The sequence below is a fragment of the Eptatretus burgeri genome, chromosome 7, assembly GCF_056783735.1.
Source record: "Eptatretus burgeri isolate ZD-2024b chromosome 7, Ebu_testis_v1, whole genome shotgun sequence".
NCBI classification, from domain to species: domain Eukaryota; kingdom Metazoa; phylum Chordata; class Myxini; order Myxiniformes; family Myxinidae; genus Eptatretus; species Eptatretus burgeri.
Window position 1 is genome coordinate 64,456,081 of NC_140967.1, and position 17,630 is coordinate 64,473,710.

Sequence of the window (17,630 nt, forward strand, 5' to 3'; positions counted from 1 at the left end):
ACAGAGTATGGTCCTAATGGATGGATGGTGTGATTTGGACTATTGTGAGCATCTTACTCCGAGCACTTTATGGACTGCCAGGCCTGTTCTTGCTCAGTCTTTATCATCACAGGCCTTCTTGTCTGTCATGAAAGATAAACATCGCCCTCTTCACAAACAGAAATTGGAGGAATGACATTATTTAATATTCATTGATTTAAAGTTGTTATCACAAACAACATCAAGGTAAAATAAGAGAGTGATGTCAGAGATCTGTTCGTAATGATCGAAATGTTGAGTCCTTTTCCCCACTCTCCTTCCCTTTTTTCTTGCATGCATTTCCTTTGGATGCCTGATGTTAGCTTAATGGTTTGGGTGGTGGGCTTTGGATCCTAGGATCCTGAGTTCAAATCTCACTTGGCTGTTAAATTAATATCAGGTGGGGTTAAATCTGCCTGTCATCCTTCTGAGGTTGGCAAAATGAGTGCCAGCATGCTGGTATCCTGTGATGGGAGCGGCGATCCGTCCAGGATTATGCCCAATAGCCAAGGAGACTGCTTAGGCAGCACCAACGCTCTGCACAGAGTATGGTCCTGATGGATGGATGGATTTCTTCCGTCTCCCTCCATCTCCTATTCCACTTATTTCCCTTTTCTCTTGAATCTCCCTCTCTCTTATATCCTCACTCCAACTCTTCCAACTTTAGTTTTCTTAATTATGTACATTGCCGTTCTGCGTGAGATATAATTATTTTTCAGTAAGATGCACCTTTTGTAATTCATTTATGACTGCTCTTTTCAGGGTCGACCATGAGCGTCAAGTCCTTCATCAGCAAGGAGGTGTTTGTTCCCTGTGACGAGCGACTGCTCGGCATAGTGCAAGTCAAGCGACGCATGGGGAAAAAAATACCTTTCCTTGCCACAGGAGGCCTAGGCGATTACAAGACCTACATCTGCCTTTCAGGTATCAGCACATGGAACCGCTCATGACATCTTCACTAATCATGGTTCTGGGATTCGAGTCAGGAGGAAATTTATTGTGGCTCAACATAAGGAATCTTGAGACTGAACTTTTAAACAGGGGTAACTTATATAATGACATGATTGCATTTTCATCTCACCTTTATTCTTATTTCCTTCCTTGTTTTACTTTATTTGTATTTCCTACATTTCCTCCTTCACGTGTATATATCTCTGTTTCTTTCTCAACTTGTCAAAGGCTTGGGTTGATGTAAAACGTTTGTAAATCTCCTGAGAAGATGTGAACACTGACACGATTGTGTTTTGTGATGCTTCTTGCATGTATGGCTTCACAAAGAGCAACTCATGAATCCAAGTCCAAGTTTAACAGTCAAATAATGGCATCAGTTGTGACTGTGGTGCTCAAATGACCCCCACGAAATTTTCACAACTTGCAGTAGTTAATGATGTGGTCTTTGCTCAGGGTTGCCGTAGTCCCATACTGGGTTTTCCTTGATTTTTTTTTTTTTGGGGGGGGGGGGTTTCCATTTGTGCAGGTGGTGAGCATTAGTATGGGATGTGCAGTTAACATGGGATGTACAATTCTGGATTTATGTGGACCATTGTTGCTCGGGTAGATCGAATCTGGCAGACTATTCTGTCGGGTCGGGAATTTGTTAGGGATGCTCGTATTTTTTCCAGGACTTTTGCCATAACTCTTGCAGATCAATTAATCCCCAAGTTATTGAGGACCCTGGCCACATTCGAGAATAGTTTGTGATTTGAGAGTGGAAGTAGGTTAATTTTGCAGGTCTTCATAGATGTTGAGATATGGATTGGCCAGGTATGGAGAGGTTCGTGAAGTGTTCTGTATTGCCTGTGGCTATTGGGTGGAGGGAAATTTAAGAGCACAGCACGTTTCTGATCCTGTCCTGTGTATATCCATTTAACTTTCTACATATACACACATTGTATGAACAAAACAAATAAAGCAGGATGTTTAAGGACTGTGTTGGTTTGCTTGTTTGGTGTTCACATCTGACAAATTATGTCAATCACAATGCTGTGATTCCAGGTTTAAATCGTATGTACTGTGTTGGTGCGTTGCCCATTGTTAGCCTCCCCGAAAGGAGAGGCTAATGTAATTGGTGAGTGTGTCAGTAAGTTGCTGTTGTTGGCGGCTATCTCCACATGTGGGTAGGTCTCAGGAGGTGTAACGGAGACCTACCAGGTTTCTCTCAAAGTATCCAGTCCGTGTGCGTGTATGTGTGTGTGTGAGTGTGTATATATATATATATATATATATATATATATATATATATATATATATATATATATATATATATATATATATATATATATATATATATATATATATATGTAGATCATATGTATAATATTTCACGTCATAATAATAATAACAACAATACCATTCGTTTCATGTTATAAGGCACATGGGGCTGCCGAGACAATTTCATTGGCAAGGAGTACAGTCCTGGACAGGTCGCCACTCCAACGCAGGTTACCCCAAATGGTTATTATCCCAGTAAGCTGGTACTCATTTTTCCGACCTCAGAAGGATGAGAAGCTGAGCCAACCCATCCTGGTGTGAATTCAACGGAGAGACAGGGGCTTGAACTCAAGACCCTAGGATCTTAAGCCAGCCACCCTAACTTTTAAGCCAACACCAGGCCAAATATGTCACATATATTATGTATGTAGATATAATATATGTGTGTGTGTGCATATAATCACGTATGTAGAATCATCATTCATGTGCTTGTGCATGAATGTGTATGTATAATCACGATTAATGTGTGTGCGTGAGTGGGTGTATAATACATGTATAACCCTGTCCAACACAATCTTGCAAAATCACATAGACAATCACGCACAATAAGGACGTATATGTGTGTGCACACAATCATGACTCGTATATATGTGTGTGTGGGTGTCCCATCTGCCGCCACTGGACATCATTGCCACACGTGGGCCCCAAGACTGAACGGAGCCTTCCCTGGTCTCCACCCCAACAAGGAACCACGACTCGTGGACCAAGCTGTCTCCTCAATCGTGCTCCGTTTCCTCCTCCACCTCCAGGGGTTCACCCAATCCAACTCGCCCGGACATTATGTCCAAGTTAGCCGTTCCTAAGTGTGTGTTTATCCGCACCACCCAGGCTTTGAGGTGTGATGCAAGGCCTACCAACTCTACTTGCATGCCTGGCCAGCCTTATACACAGTTTGAGCTGGCTATTTGAGCCTGTGGCTAGCCAAGGCAGAAAGACGTTCACAGTTTGTTCATGAGCACGGACTGATCACTGTCTTGTCTCGCCCTCATGCTGACATGACATTGGGCCAATAACACCCTGGCTTTGATTCAGCAGAGGTATATGCATGGGTGAGGCAGTGCATTAAAGTTTTCTTTGCCCATCGGGTGATGTACACATAAGTTGGAGCACAGATTTGCATAATATACATGAGAGCGGTTTGATGTTTACATGGACATTATATTTAAAGTGAACATGTACATAAAAATAATACTTCAATGGGGAAATTTTCTGGAATTCTATTGTCTACCCCGAGGAAGTTATAAGGAAGTGGCATCAATGCAAATCAAACATTCTGGGTAAAATGAAGGTGATGGCCAACATATTCACGTAGCAGCTTCCACACTGGCATTTGCCCAACGTTAGCAAAGGTTTGAAAGGTTGCAAGAATATTTCCGACGTCCATTCAACATCAGCAGCATGGGGTAAATACCGCAATGGTAACTCGTAAAAGTGATGTCTGTTTGCATCATTGGTCCACATGGTGTATTGGGACAATGGTCAAAATGGCCGATGTTGTTTCAACACTGGGCCAATGGCAGTGTGTTAACATTGAGACAATGTATATCCAGCATGAGACCATAGTCAACTGGCTGTTTTGCCAATGTTTAGCCAATTACATGAGGCCATTGGAGGTATTGACATCAGCCCAACTTGAAACCAACGTAAATGTTTTAGCCTGGGTGGAAAAGAGATGTCATCGCATTTCGTGTGAAGGAGAATGTAAAAACAACTAGAAATTCATGAGACGTGTCTGCACAATTTGGTGGTCGATACATATCTTTCGTTTAATTGTGTGTTTAAATCATGGAGTTAGTTAAAAAATGGTTGTGAATTGGTAAGTGATCTTGAACATTCTGACATGCAACCACTGGTTGCCACCCAAGCAACATGAGAGTGAGTGATTAAATGTGTCAAGCAGTTAATTTTGGTGAATGGCCAGTAAACTACACTGAAATTGCAGAGTAATCAGAAGTAAATGTTGAAGTGTGGAAATAATCATTCATTACCTCCACCACTGAAGGTGGATTGGAGGTTGTTTTCTCATCTGTTTGTCTCTCTGTGAGCAGGATATCTCAAAAGTTTATGGACAAATTTCGACGAAATTTGGTGGACAGATTGGATGGACTGTACGACAAGGACTAATTGATTCAATTTTGGTGAAGATCCGGATCCAGATCCTGATGACTATTTTTTAAATTTTAAAACGATTCTTCACCATTGAGAGATGGGGCCAAAACGATTTATGGCATGATATTTCAAAACTTGTGCACGGATTATCACAAAACTTGGTGGATGAGTTGGGTCGGTGACAAGAACAAGCAAATTAGATTTTGGTTCCGGTCCGGATGCAGATATGGCCTATCAGTGGGATACAAAGTGTAAACTGTTCAGCCTGGCACAGGTATGCGCTCCACCGAGTACCAATCTAGTTCCAACTTGAAATTCAACAAGAAGCTGATACCCAGTCCCCCTCCTTTTGGGTGGTAGGAGTAATAGATCGGCGTCATATAAAAGCTAAATGTTCAACAGTTTTTGAAATATCACGTACACAAAAGTACATGGATGGATGATCGTCATGGAAAGATGATCGGTCGGTCGGACAGAGCTCCTTTCAATATCCTCCGTCTCCGACCTTGTCAGGGTGGTGGGGGACAATAAGGTTAGTGCAAAGTGGGTACCAAAGAAGGTCAAATTTCATCAAAAGGCAACTCATGTGACCATTCCAACAGAGCTCTCGGAATGCTACCAAGGGGAGGCACATGATTTATTGAAGAAGATTGTGACAAGTCTTGGAGAGGTAAAAGATGGTGTCCACTTTGGAAAAGCAACTTAAAAGAGGAATATCTGATTTAAAGTCTACTTTCCAAGCTGAGACCAAGGCAACAGTCGTTGCTTATAGGATTTAGGTGGCTTAATCGTTTTTGCTCAACATCCCATGGAGAAAAATGGTTAAGCCACTCTTGTGGTAACAAGTGTGTACTAGGAGGGCACTCTGTAGAGCGTATACCTCCACTACGTAATTCCTGATCAACGAGAACATATCGGGCCCAATACATTTTTGAAATATCATGCGATACAGTACTATATGGTTTTTGGTCCTATATCTCAATGGTGAAGAATCACTTAAAAAATTAAATAATTGTCGTATCCAGATCCGGATTCGGATCTTCACCAAAGTTGAAACGATTCTTCCTTGTCACACACCCAACATGTTCACAAAGTTTCGTCCAAATTTGTACACAACTTTTTGAGATATCCTGCTACAAACAGACGAACAAACAGAAAGGGGTGAAAACATAACCTCCTTCACCTTTGGTGGCGGAGGTCATTATTCTGGCATTCCAGTTAACTGCCAGTTTATCATCATTCTGCACAGTAAAATTATACAGAAGACAATGCAGATGAGACATTCGTATGTTACAATTTAATATACCAAACACATGAAGCAAATTCTATGCAGTAAAATCTGTCTACATCATCATCATCATCATCATCATCATCATCATCATCATCATCATCATCATCTGTTCAAGCGAATCTGTTCAACCCACTCATGTGTGGAGATAGCAGCGACACACACACACACACACACACACACACACACACACACACACACACACACACACACACACACACACACACACACACACACACACACACACACACACACACACACACTGGACTGAGTTCAGTATTTTTCATCGCACAGTGTTTGTTTGAGACAGTAAAGTTTGCATGAACATGCACTTTGCAGCATGAGGTTCATTAACAATTCATATATGGACAGATGTGCTGTCGACTGTTTTCATCAACCTTCCTGTACCATTACAGCACCCAAATGGAAGTGTTTGTATTGCCAAATTGAGTAACCAGTGTCCAAACTGGATTATACAAATGGTCTTTGCTTGCATCATCCATTCTTTTTGAACCAAGCTTTGTTTGCACACTTTTAGCATCGATTTTCACATCCCATTAAAATGCATTGTTCAAAGCCACGTCCACAATACATGTTGTATATGTGTGAGAACACATGAGAACATCTATAAGTGAGTGTGTGTGTGTGTGTGTGTGTCTCCTTCATAACTCCAAAACCATGAAACCTAGCGGCCTGAAACTTTGCATGCATACTAAGGGAACTCCAAGGGAGTGCTGATATGAAAACTGAGCGTTTGGGTTAATTTAAACATCCCTTTTGAAGAAGATTAATGGCCTTATTTAATTATCCTTTATCAAGGTGTCATCCACGGTCACCTCGCTGTCCCTCACTGGGGTTTTAATTTTGACCTTCTCAACAATGCCTTGAATTTGAAATAGGCCACAACAGTTTCATAACGATAAAGTTTTTAGATCCTCGTGGAGGATCTCCAAGTCTTACTCAGGTTGTTGTTCTTCATCTTCTTCTTGTGGACTTTTTTGTTTCACAGCCTACAGTTTTCATCGAAACTTCCTGAAACTTGGCATATATATTGTTACGAATCTCCGCCGCCCGGCGTGGGAGTGACCGCGTTAACTAATAATGGCCGCTCGCCCACCGAACAGACAATTCAGTCGTGACTTTCTGGAACAACGCCAGAAACCAGTCACGGGTGGGTTTTTAATCCCACCACGGCCCAGTCCGTATTCTACCCGTGCGCGACAGGGTCAATCGCCGAATATCGATATACCTAAGTATTCGCGCGGGTAACCTACCGAGGGACCGTACCTCGGCGAAAGCGTTAGGAGATGAACCGCTTAAGCGGTTCGTTCCGTTCTGGGATAACCGAGCGGGTATTATCGCCAGACCTCGCCGGACCCGATTCTATGATCGGTATTCAAAAACCAACTAGTATTCCGAAAGCAAGATAGCAGTTCAATTTGGGGAAAAAAAGGACACGACGAACGGGTTAACATTCACACAAGCACATTTACTATTTTACACGTATACAATCAAGCAACAAATGGGTTGTATACTATTTTTTTTGTATACCTTGGCGAGACTCGTATGAGAGCAAACACACAACACACATCAAGGGGGGCATGAGACAAGAGGGGCGGGAGTGCAAGGGACAAAACAGTGGGGAACAGACACATTAGGAGATCTGTGGAAGGGAGAGGGATGAGATGGGGAACATGGGGAAGAGAAGATGGACATTACAGGAACTTTCAGGAAGGAAAGCAGGGGAATTGAAGGAAGTGGGCTTGGGTGGACTATCGGGGGTAGAAAAGATCGAGGATTTGGATGGGGGATGATAAGAGGTGGTGGTGAACAGCTGTTTTAAAAGCCTGGAGGGAAGAATGGGAAAGAATAGAGTGAGGGAGTTTATTCCAAAGGCGGGAAAAAGAGTAATAAACCAATGTCACCCTCAGGGTGACCCGTATCTTGCCAAAAGGTGACCACGTGTGACTTCTTTAAGGTCACACTGAGGTGAACAGAGCTGCTATTCACCAGGAGCGACTCCTTGAGGAATATCTGCCTACGAGAGATTCCGATGAGAATCGTTCTACCGAGTAACCATGAAAAATATGCGTTTGCCTCATAACATCACCAAATGACGTCATAATGTCTCAAGCTTGACATATCTAGAAAGCACTCATCGAGGTGTTCAATTTGAGGTACTACACGATATGGTTCCTAAAACTTGAAAATTTGACCTTGGGGTCAAATATGTTTGACCTCAGGCGCTAACCATGAAGGTCAAGGCCAATCGCCACCAAAAATTAATCAGCTGAGCGCCAGACCATGAACTATATTCCCATGAAGTTTGAAGACGATCCGATCAAAATTTCTCAGAAGATAAGGGTTTCGTCGACTGCCCTGATTTGCGACAAAGTGACCTTGACCTTCAAAATTTTATGCGCTGAAAGGGACCTCTATAGGCCTCTGATATGCAAAGTTACAAAAATTTCCAATGATAACTGTGCTCTGCAGAATTTTTTATACGTGATTATAGACAAAAAAAATAAAATAAAAACATACAAGCTGACTAACATATCTTGCAAAAACTTCGTTTTGGCAAGATAATGAAAGAGTGAATATGAGCAGTGATTCGTGATTTTGGTAGTTTTACCAGAAGGGGGTTGTTGGCGGACCTTGAGCGCCCTGTGGAAATGTGGTGGGGACAAATCGCAGAGAGAGCAGGGGGGGCAAGGCTGGAGAGGAGTCGGTAGAAGACAGAAAGACCACCGACCAACCTGCGGTGATTGAGTGAGAGGCCCAAAGACTCAGCTTCATTGCGGGAGATGCCGATGATCCTAAATGCCCTGGTTTCGACAGCGTGAAGCCGAGAAAGGTGGGAGGCAGGAGCACCAGCCCAGAGGGGAGAGCAGTACTCCATCAGGCTGCGGACAAAAGCTTTGTAAGTGGTCAGGAGCTCAAGAGGGCCGAGGAAGGACTTTGCACGACGGAGGATTCCCAGTCGGTGACTGGCTTTGGAGGCGAGGTTGGAAATGTGACTTTCCCAGGAAAGATCAAGGCAGATAGTGAGACCCAGAAGCTTGAAATAAAAGACTTCTTCCAGAGGATTTAATTGTTGAGAAAGTGGATGGGGGGGTTTTCTGAACGGTCCTTTCGAAGAGACATAGGGAGAGTGTGAGATTTGTCTGGATTGAAAGACAGGTTCCACGTGTTGGACCAGTTTGTGATTTTATCCAGACCTGCAGTGAGTGAAGAAGCTGCTGCTTGCCGGTCTGAGGGATGACAGAAGGTACGGCAGAGGGTGGAGTCATCAGCAAAGAGATGTAGAGGATTTTCCAGAGAGTCAGAGAGATCATTGATGAAAACCAGAAAAAGAACAGGGCTCAGAACGCTGCCTTGAGGAACTCCAGCCTGCACAGGAAGAGGGGATGAAAGAACTCCATTTAGGGCCACACGTTGACTGCGACAGGAGAGGAAGTCTGCGAGCCATGAGTGGAGATGGCCTTGAATACGATGGGAAGAGAGTTTGGTGAGTCGGGCAGAGTGCCAGACTGTGTCAAAAGCACGTGATATGTCCAGGGATACAGCTCGGATTTCCTGCCTTGCATTGAGGACCTCCATCCATTGATGGGAGAGCAGAAGCAGCATATCCAGGGTAGAGTGACCTGGTCTGAAACCAAATTGATGATCGGAAATCAAGCCATTGGAGAAGAGGAAGGATTTCATGTCTGAAGTGATGATGGATTCCATAACCTTGCTGATGATTGGGAGAAAGCTGATTGGTCTGGAGTTGCAGGGATCTGTTTTTGCAGGGCAGTGATGTTTGCAGATTTCCAATGATGAGATTTCCAGATTTCCAATCCAGCTGGAAGTTTGCAGATTTCCAATCCAGATGGCAGATGACCTTGAGCAAATGAGAGGGTGAATAGAACAGAGAGAGGATGAGCAAGAGCAGAAGAGCAGGCTTTGAGGACACGTGGGCTGATGCCGTCTGGACCGGTTGCAGAATCTGAGTTGAGGTTTGAAAGCAAGCTCTCCACCTTGTCAGGAGAAAAGGATACAGAGTCCAGGGACAGTTGGGTGCGACTGGGTAAGGTGGGTAGAGAAAGTGATGGGTTTAGGACACAAGATTTAGCTGCAAACACCGAGTTGAGGCATTCAGCTTTTTCACGTGCGGTATCAGCAGTGCGGCCATTTGAGGTAAGGGAGGGGATGGAGGGGGAACATACACCAGAAACAGATTTGATTAAACACCACCAGGATTTTGAGGAGGGAGAGAGGTTTGAGAGTTCAGACTTGAGATGAGAAAGATGTTGTTTTCTGGCTCTCCTGAGGGTAGATACACACTTCTTCCGAGCTTTGTGGAAGGAACTGAGATTGCCCTCAGTTGGGTTTGCTTTCCATGAGGCAAAGGCAAGTTGTTTCAGGACAACTGCCTCACCACAAGCTTCAGTGAACCATGGGCGGGAGGAAGGGTAGGACAACTGAAGACGAGAGGGGATAAATCTGTACATGAGGGAGAGCAAGTTTCTTTGAAAGAATTCCCAGGATGAGTTGATGTTTGAGAAAGTAGCGATGGGAGACCAGTCTATAAGTTTGATGGGTGCTTGGAGACCCTGCCAGTCGGCTTGAGTGAAATGCCAGACTCGACGGCGGTGAGGTGGTTCTCTGATAATAGCCAGAGAGATGTCCACTTTGACAAGGACGTGGTCAGAAGAACCAATTGGAGCGAAGGAAGAGCAGCAGATATTGTCAGGGAAATTTGTCAAAATCAGATCCAGAAGAGATGGAGTACCATTGGTTGAGATCCGGGTCGGGAAGTTGACCGATTGAGTCAGTCCCAATGATTCGCAGAAAGCTTTTGCTGAGGTGCCATGACAGGTGAGAGAGGCACCCACACCGAGCCAACTGGCGTGATGACAATTGAAGTCACCACACAAGAGGAAGAGAGAGTTTGGATGAGAAGATAGAAGATGGTCCATGTTTTCGGATAGTGAGGTGTTGATGGAGTCATCACTGTAAGGTGGATGGTACAGTACACATATAAACATGAGGTGGTAGTGGAGGGGAAGCCGTAGCCAAAGGTATTCCTGGGGGTGTGGGGGAGTGAGAGCAGTGCATGGAGAGTGAGGAATAGAGTCTTTGATGAAGAGAGCAACACCTCCACCAGGATGAGGCTGAGGTCTGTCATACTGGAGGAGGGAGTAACCGGGGAGAGATACTTGGGAGTCAGACACGTCTTGGGAGAGGAAAGTTTCTGTTAGGCAGATAATGTCTGGTTTGTCAGTGGCAGCCTGTATGGAAAGATCTGAAAGGTTTGAGCGAAGGCCCCAGATATTTGAGGTCCACACTTTTAATGAAGAGGTAGGGGAGGAGGCTTTGGGTGCAGGGGGTGGGGGGGAGAGGGACGAGGGGGGGACATAAGGAGGGTTGGTGAAAGAGTGTGGGGATTGCAGAGTAGCTAGGGGAGGGGGCCGAATGAGGAGGAGAAAAGGCTCTGTGGTGCTGGGGGAGAGGGGGGACAAGAGAGGGGGAAGAAGGCAGTTGAGGATTTGAGGAGGTGGAGTGAAGAGAGGGAGGTGAGAGGGCAGTGGAGGGAGGCAGCTTTGTGGATGGGAGGAGGGGCAACTTGGAGAAGGATGAGTGAAGGGATGAATGGTGGGAGAAAGGTGAGGGGGGAGTTTTTGAGAGAGGTGAGGGGAGGCTTGGAGGGAGAAGAGTGGGATGGTTGCTTTGAGAGTGAGAGTGAGGGGTGAGGGGGGTGAGTTGGCACTGAAGTTGGAAAAAAAGAATGGGTGATGGAAAGCGAACATTCATAGGAAACTGGGGGTTTTTTTTAAAGTTTTCGGTCAGAGATGCGATTTAACACAATTCTTGATGGATGCAATAAAGGCGAATTCAGAGAATGGAGAGAAGAAACGCTGTAACAGTTGGATTTTTTAGGCAAGGAATGAAGGAGAGCTCGAAATTAGAGCAGTCTGTTAAAACAGCAGAAGAGTGGTGCATTATAATACAGTAAAGAGTACCACATGTGTGAGAGAGGAAGATGACGCATTATAAGATAGTTTTTGATGTTATTATTAATTTTTGAGAGAGATTTCAACAGATTAGGTCATGGAAGTGTTGTAGAAAAAAAAATCCAGGAAGAAACACACATGCAGTTAATACAGCCAAACACAATGCAAAGGAAAGAGCTAATACCGTCTATTTATTATGTACAGTCACTTATACAGTTCTACTTGCGGACTCGGCGCCATAACATTAATTCGAAAGCAAAGAAAAGCCCCAGGACAGACGAGGGGCAGACTGGACCTCTTTGGGTCTTTGTTGCGCGGAGCCGTGTAGACCGCAGAGGCTCCGCGAGGCCGCGCAGGTTACCTTCCTCGCTGGGGCGACCCACGACGCTCCTTCCCCACCGCAGCTGGCGTAACCGCGGTCCGGCCCAGGCCTCGTCTGACGGCCCGGTGATTCGGGCCCAGTCGGCAACGCCTCAGAGGAACGAACGGCATACCTCCCAACGCCTACCGATTTTGTTAGTCAGACATTCCGCATTTGGAAATTATTATTGGAAAAAAAAATGTGTTTTTTCAGTTTTGCGTTCGTTTCTCACTGCCAAGATCATATTACACGCGGCTGGTTCTACATTCCACAAAACTCGTGCCTGACCTTGATTTGTTATCTCGTCAGCGATCGGTTATTGCTTCCAAACGAAGCTTGACCAATCAAATGGGACGACAGGAAACAGCGGGCATTCGTTTCCAGACAACGCGCCATTTTCCGTTCCTGATCAAAGACTGCGGTTAACAGAGAGGACTCATCGCTTCAGTGCACCACAACAATGCAAACAGCAGAAGAGAAGAAAACCACCACCACGCTGGGTCATCGAGTTTCAGCCAAGTTGGACAACAGAGTTCAAGTGTATCAAGGCTTCGCGTGAGGTAAACTGTAAATATGTTATGAAATCAGAGTGGCCAGTCATTTCATTCATCAAGATGCATCAGTGAGTTGATGTAAACTCTTGTGTACATGTATGGGCACATACATGTAGAGCTTGGACAGTGAGTAGTTTATGGAAACGTGACTGATGATCATGATGTCTTAGAAAAATAGCGATTGGTGAGTGGATCAACCATGTTAAGTTTTCTCTTTTTCACTCTAAAAATATGTTGATATATTTCAGCAAACTGTGGTCTCAAAATGCAGGAGATTGCACCATTTTGCTTCATTTTAAAAAAAAAATTCCGGGGGGGGGCATGCCCCCGGACCCGCCTTGGGACGCGTGCGATGCCAGCCTACCGCTTTTCCTTCAAAAAAAGGTTGGCAGGTATGGAACGGGCCTTATGCTCTTTCCGAGTTGATGCTCTCTTTAAGAGCCCGTCCGTCCCTCGTGATGCTCGGACTGTCCCGAAGCTCGGACCGTTCGCTGCTGGCTGGAAACCTCTCCACGTCCCACAAGAACGCGCCGTCATGCGTGGCACGGCCAGCCTGATATGTGTTCCCCGCTCCGTCTCCTCGGCAAACCCGGACTTCCACTGGACTCGAGCTCCGCTCCTCACACCGCTCCAGATCCCGACCGCTTCTCCCTCGGTTCGACTCGACTCTCTTCCAGACTGGTTGAACTGGCGCTCTGCGCGGCCTTTTATAGGGCTGGTGAGGCGAGATCTGATCTCTGCACTTTCACCTCTGACCTCTGACCTCTGCGCGGAAAGCGGACGTTGTGGAAATCATAAGCGGCATGGCGAGAGAACCCTTGCCTCCGCCTGCAGCGATGCCGTTTGATCGGATCTCGCCGCTGCTGGCGCAAAGATGGCATCATTTCGGAGACGAAGGTGAGGCGATGTTTGTGGTGTGGAGTCGTTGACGGTTGCTGGTGGAGTGGTGAGGATGGCGTGGTTGTTGAGAGGCAGGTGTGGTTGTGGTTTTTGTGAAGCAGTTGATGAGAGTGATGTTGGTGGTGGAGGTGGTTGATCCAAAATAACGAGAGTAAAGTAAAACGGCTACCTGAAGATTCACAGCCCTGTCCACACGAATAAATCCCATTAAACAACGGTGGGGAAATCTAACTGAACACAGACTTACCGGAATAACTGAACTCAAGACCTTTATGGTGTTCTGCGAATTTCCACAGCCGTAACAATATGTAAAAATACCCTGCGCAGACAGTAACCATCTCCGATTTTGAAAATTCCTCCGAGAAAAAAAGTTATGACGTCAAAATATCTCCGCTAAGTGGAAATCGCCTCATATAATTATCTCCGAAACTGGGCAAGCTTTTTGAATTCTGTTTGCAGGAATCGAACAGGGCATTAGCAGAGATGAATTACCGCACATATGATACATCACTATGACATCAATTTTTATGAGGTCATTCCTATTTTTTGACATTTTTTGTTTCACAACCCAGAGTTTTCATCGGATCTTCGTGAAACTTGCCATGTCTATGCAGAAAGCCCACGTGCAGACAGTAACCATCTCAGATTTTGGAAATTCTTCCTAGAAAAAAAGTTAACGTCATTATATTGCCGCTAATGGAAATCGCCTATACCATTATCTCCGAAACTAGGCAAGCTGTTTTGAATTTTGTTTGCGGGAATCAAGCCGGGCATTAGCACAGATAATTTATCGCAAAACTCATATATCACAATGACGTCATATTCGTTTTAATGACGTCATCATTAAGAGGATGAGGATCTTAGCTCATTTGAGCTTGTTTTTCATTTTCCTCACTCGTATCATCGAATGCCTGATTGTCATTCCTATGGATCGCTGCATGCATTGCAATGTTTATAAATACCTCGTGATGCCAGCGTTTATGGCTTTATTTAATTTCCGCATTTGCCACAACCTCTAGAATCTCTTAATCTGAGACGACTTTCAAAATTTAAACTGCAGAATTGAGCTGAGCTGCAGTTCTGACTGCGAAAAAAAAGTATCCGTTTGTCCAATTTGGGCATAGTTTGACCTTCTGGAAGTCTCTATTATATGTTTAATATGACTGATCGGTGATCGCTAATCACTTGACAAGCCTGCTGTTCCTTATAAACCGTTTTATTGGAGTGCTTTCTTGAGTGCTTAAGCCACTTGGCGAGTGTTGTACAAGCTGCTTGGTTGTTTGTTTGTTAGGCAAGGCGATACACGGCAAAAGTACCTGCAGTTTCACTCCCCACTATCACTCCGACTGTTACTCCATACTGTCACTCTGCACTCACTCCGCACTGTGACTCTTCATTGTCCCTGATAAACACAATCAAAAATACATTGATCAACCACCTGTCCATTTGCACCCCGCTGTGTCATGCGGTCGTGGGACAGATAACAGCAATTTTTAAGAGGAATCGTGCAAATGATGATACAAGTATCAAATTTGGCACATTTGTTCTCCAGGGGATTCTAATCAAATCTGCCTGATTGTCCATTTGAAAATCCAAATTTTGAAAAAATTAGAAAAAAAACAAAAACTAAAAAAAAGTCAAGATCACGAATCAATGTTGGATGCTGGCTGAGATTGGTGAATGTTTCAGAAACATCATCAAAGACGTTCCAAGTCTGCCATGCAGTTTTCTTCCCTTTACCGCAGAAGGCAGACACGACGTCATCCAGTGAACGCATGGAAGTATGGGATCCCTCGAGCTTTCTCAGGCCCTATTGCAGCAACTACTCATGGACTGGAATCCATCGTGCCTTGACTCCTTGGCCAAAGGCAATCCACATGTTCTCCTGTAAGGATGGCAGTACAGATATTGCTATGATTAGTACGCCTTCATGATAATGGACTTGCTACCATCTGTCGTTGCATCCCTGGCGTGGACAAATATTCGAGTGTCAGCTTCTTCATGACAACATGGAGACACAGCATCCAGTGACTTCCTTGTGTTGCTAATGGCATCTTCTCCTTTTGTGACAATGACTGTGCTTGTCGTCTGTGCTTCACACATCTTTTCCGCAAGGAAGTGAAACAGCTCAGTCTTGTTGCTGTCATCTCGAAGAAAGCTTCTCCAGTTACTTGGGGTCTTACTGGTTCCTGTCACTCTTCTTCTGATTCCTTGCCCCCTTTTCGACCTTGCCTCGGACTTCAGACTTGACTTATTGTACACATCAAACACTACGTCCACCCTCTCGTATCTGGCACCATAGGATTCCACCTTTGGGATGATGTCTTCTTTAGCATAGTCATCAAATATCTTTGAAGTGCTTGGAGGTAGGGCATTGATAAGTGATGAGCCATCAATGATGACTGCATCTCCCCTTGGTTCTCTGTCTGGGATGTTCACTTGCGCTTCAAGAATTTCAACCAGCTGTGACTTCAAATTTTTTTGAAGTTTTTTTTTTTTCTTCTAATTTTTCAAAATTTGGATTTTCAAATGGCCAATCGGGCAGATTTGATCAGAAAGCCCTGCAGAACAGAAATGCCAAATTTGATGCTTGTATCATAATTTGTGCGATTTTTCTACTATCTACTACACTATGGTGCTAAGCCTGCCATTCCTTTTCACTAAGGAAGGGATGGATGGATGGAGGGAAGGAATGGATGGATGAATGGACTAAATTGATGTTTGTAAGCCGTGGTGAGCAGTAGATGGTGGTGTAAATGACTTTTTACCACATGTGTTTACTTTTTTTGAAAATAAAATTACAAATGGACATTCAAGTCAACGTTAGGTGATAATGTAAATGAAGTACACATACAAACTTGTGCTCCGTTGTCTCAGTTAAATCTGACAAAAGTTTAAAATGTAACTTTCACCTCTGAGAGGTCATTCTGAGCACCACCCAGAGATGTTTGTTGGCACACCCCTGGTGGAATACTTTAGAGATTATTTGGGGAGAGTTGTTTCAAAAACTCAAGCTCATTGGAGATGCTGCAGGGAATGTAATTGCAGAGAAAGGAACAGCAGGTGGGAACTCATTCATTCATTCATCATTCATTCCTTATACCTCATGTTCACTCTGTGAGATTGGAGTATCGTGTGTTCATCAACAACTGTGGAACTTGCTGTGAATCCACTTTCCATCCTTCCATCCATCCATCCCTTCTCCCCATCTCTTTGTTTGTCCTCTCTCCCCCACCACTCTTTCCTCTCTCTCCTCCCTCTCTCACCCCTCTTTCAACTTTCATCAAGTGATAAATAATGGGTGGTTGTGATAAGTTCCCACAGGTGATTGTGCTGTGGTTTTGATGTGGTTATGTTGTGCTGTGGTGTTTGTGTTGTGTTTTGAGCCTGGAGTGTCGGGGAGTGTGCGGGTTGGGCAGATGGACACTTTTTTGGTGGTCGGAGCTGCTGCTGGGTTTTTTCATGGTTGGAATCATGGTTTGAATTTTAGGATTCGGCTCGGGTGGAGAGATTCTTGGGCTTGTCACGTTTTGGTTGTAAAACGTGTGCTGAAATCAAACAAAGGAACAAAACACTGGCATCTTCTGGCATTTATAAGCATTGCAGCTGGGGTGTGATAGTTTCTAGGATCTCCTGGCCTGAGCTGGGTTTTGGGGTTTGAACGGGTTTTGGTGTTGGGCTTTGCGGCGAGTCCAGCTGCTGGAGGGGTGTTCATTTTTCAGGTTTGCGTGTTCTTTGGCTATCCCGACATCTCCAGGCACATGTTTCCCCCTCGGAGAGATCCAATTTCGGAGCAGGTAAACAGGGTGGCAGCCTCAGTTCCAGTCTCATCCCTCAAGGGAAGCCCATGTTATAATCTCTTTAAAAATGGTACGTGCTGTTTGAACGTGATGGATGGTTTTGCTATTCTGTTTGAACGTGCCATTTTAATGTACCCCATGCTTTTTCCTCCTCAACTACTTGCTTCCTATGCCCTCTTCCTCTTTGTGCATCTCACGTCACACCCATCAACCATCCCTTGGGGGCGTGACTTCGCTTGTTGTCACCCTTTGCAGGCGGGGCTTTCTGCCCACTTGTAGTTGTTTTACGGACGTGTTCCCCACCTTTATTTCCGATCTTGAAATATAAAAACA

General features: G+C 44.7%; 1 protein-coding gene across 2 annotated transcripts in view; it reads left to right on the forward strand.

The window, feature by feature from the left end:
- Positions 1–17,630, forward strand: part of STXBP6 (syntaxin binding protein 6) — a 247,941-nt gene that overhangs the window by 106,611 nt on the left and 123,700 nt on the right. For both annotated transcript variants that reach the window (XM_085888836.1, XM_085888838.1), the window contains exon 2: positions 781–942. In XM_085888836.1, the coding sequence (XP_085744962.1) occupies positions 789–942 (154 nt within the window). In that variant the 5' untranslated portion in view covers positions 781–788. The remainder of the gene's footprint in view (positions 1–780; positions 943–17,630) is intronic.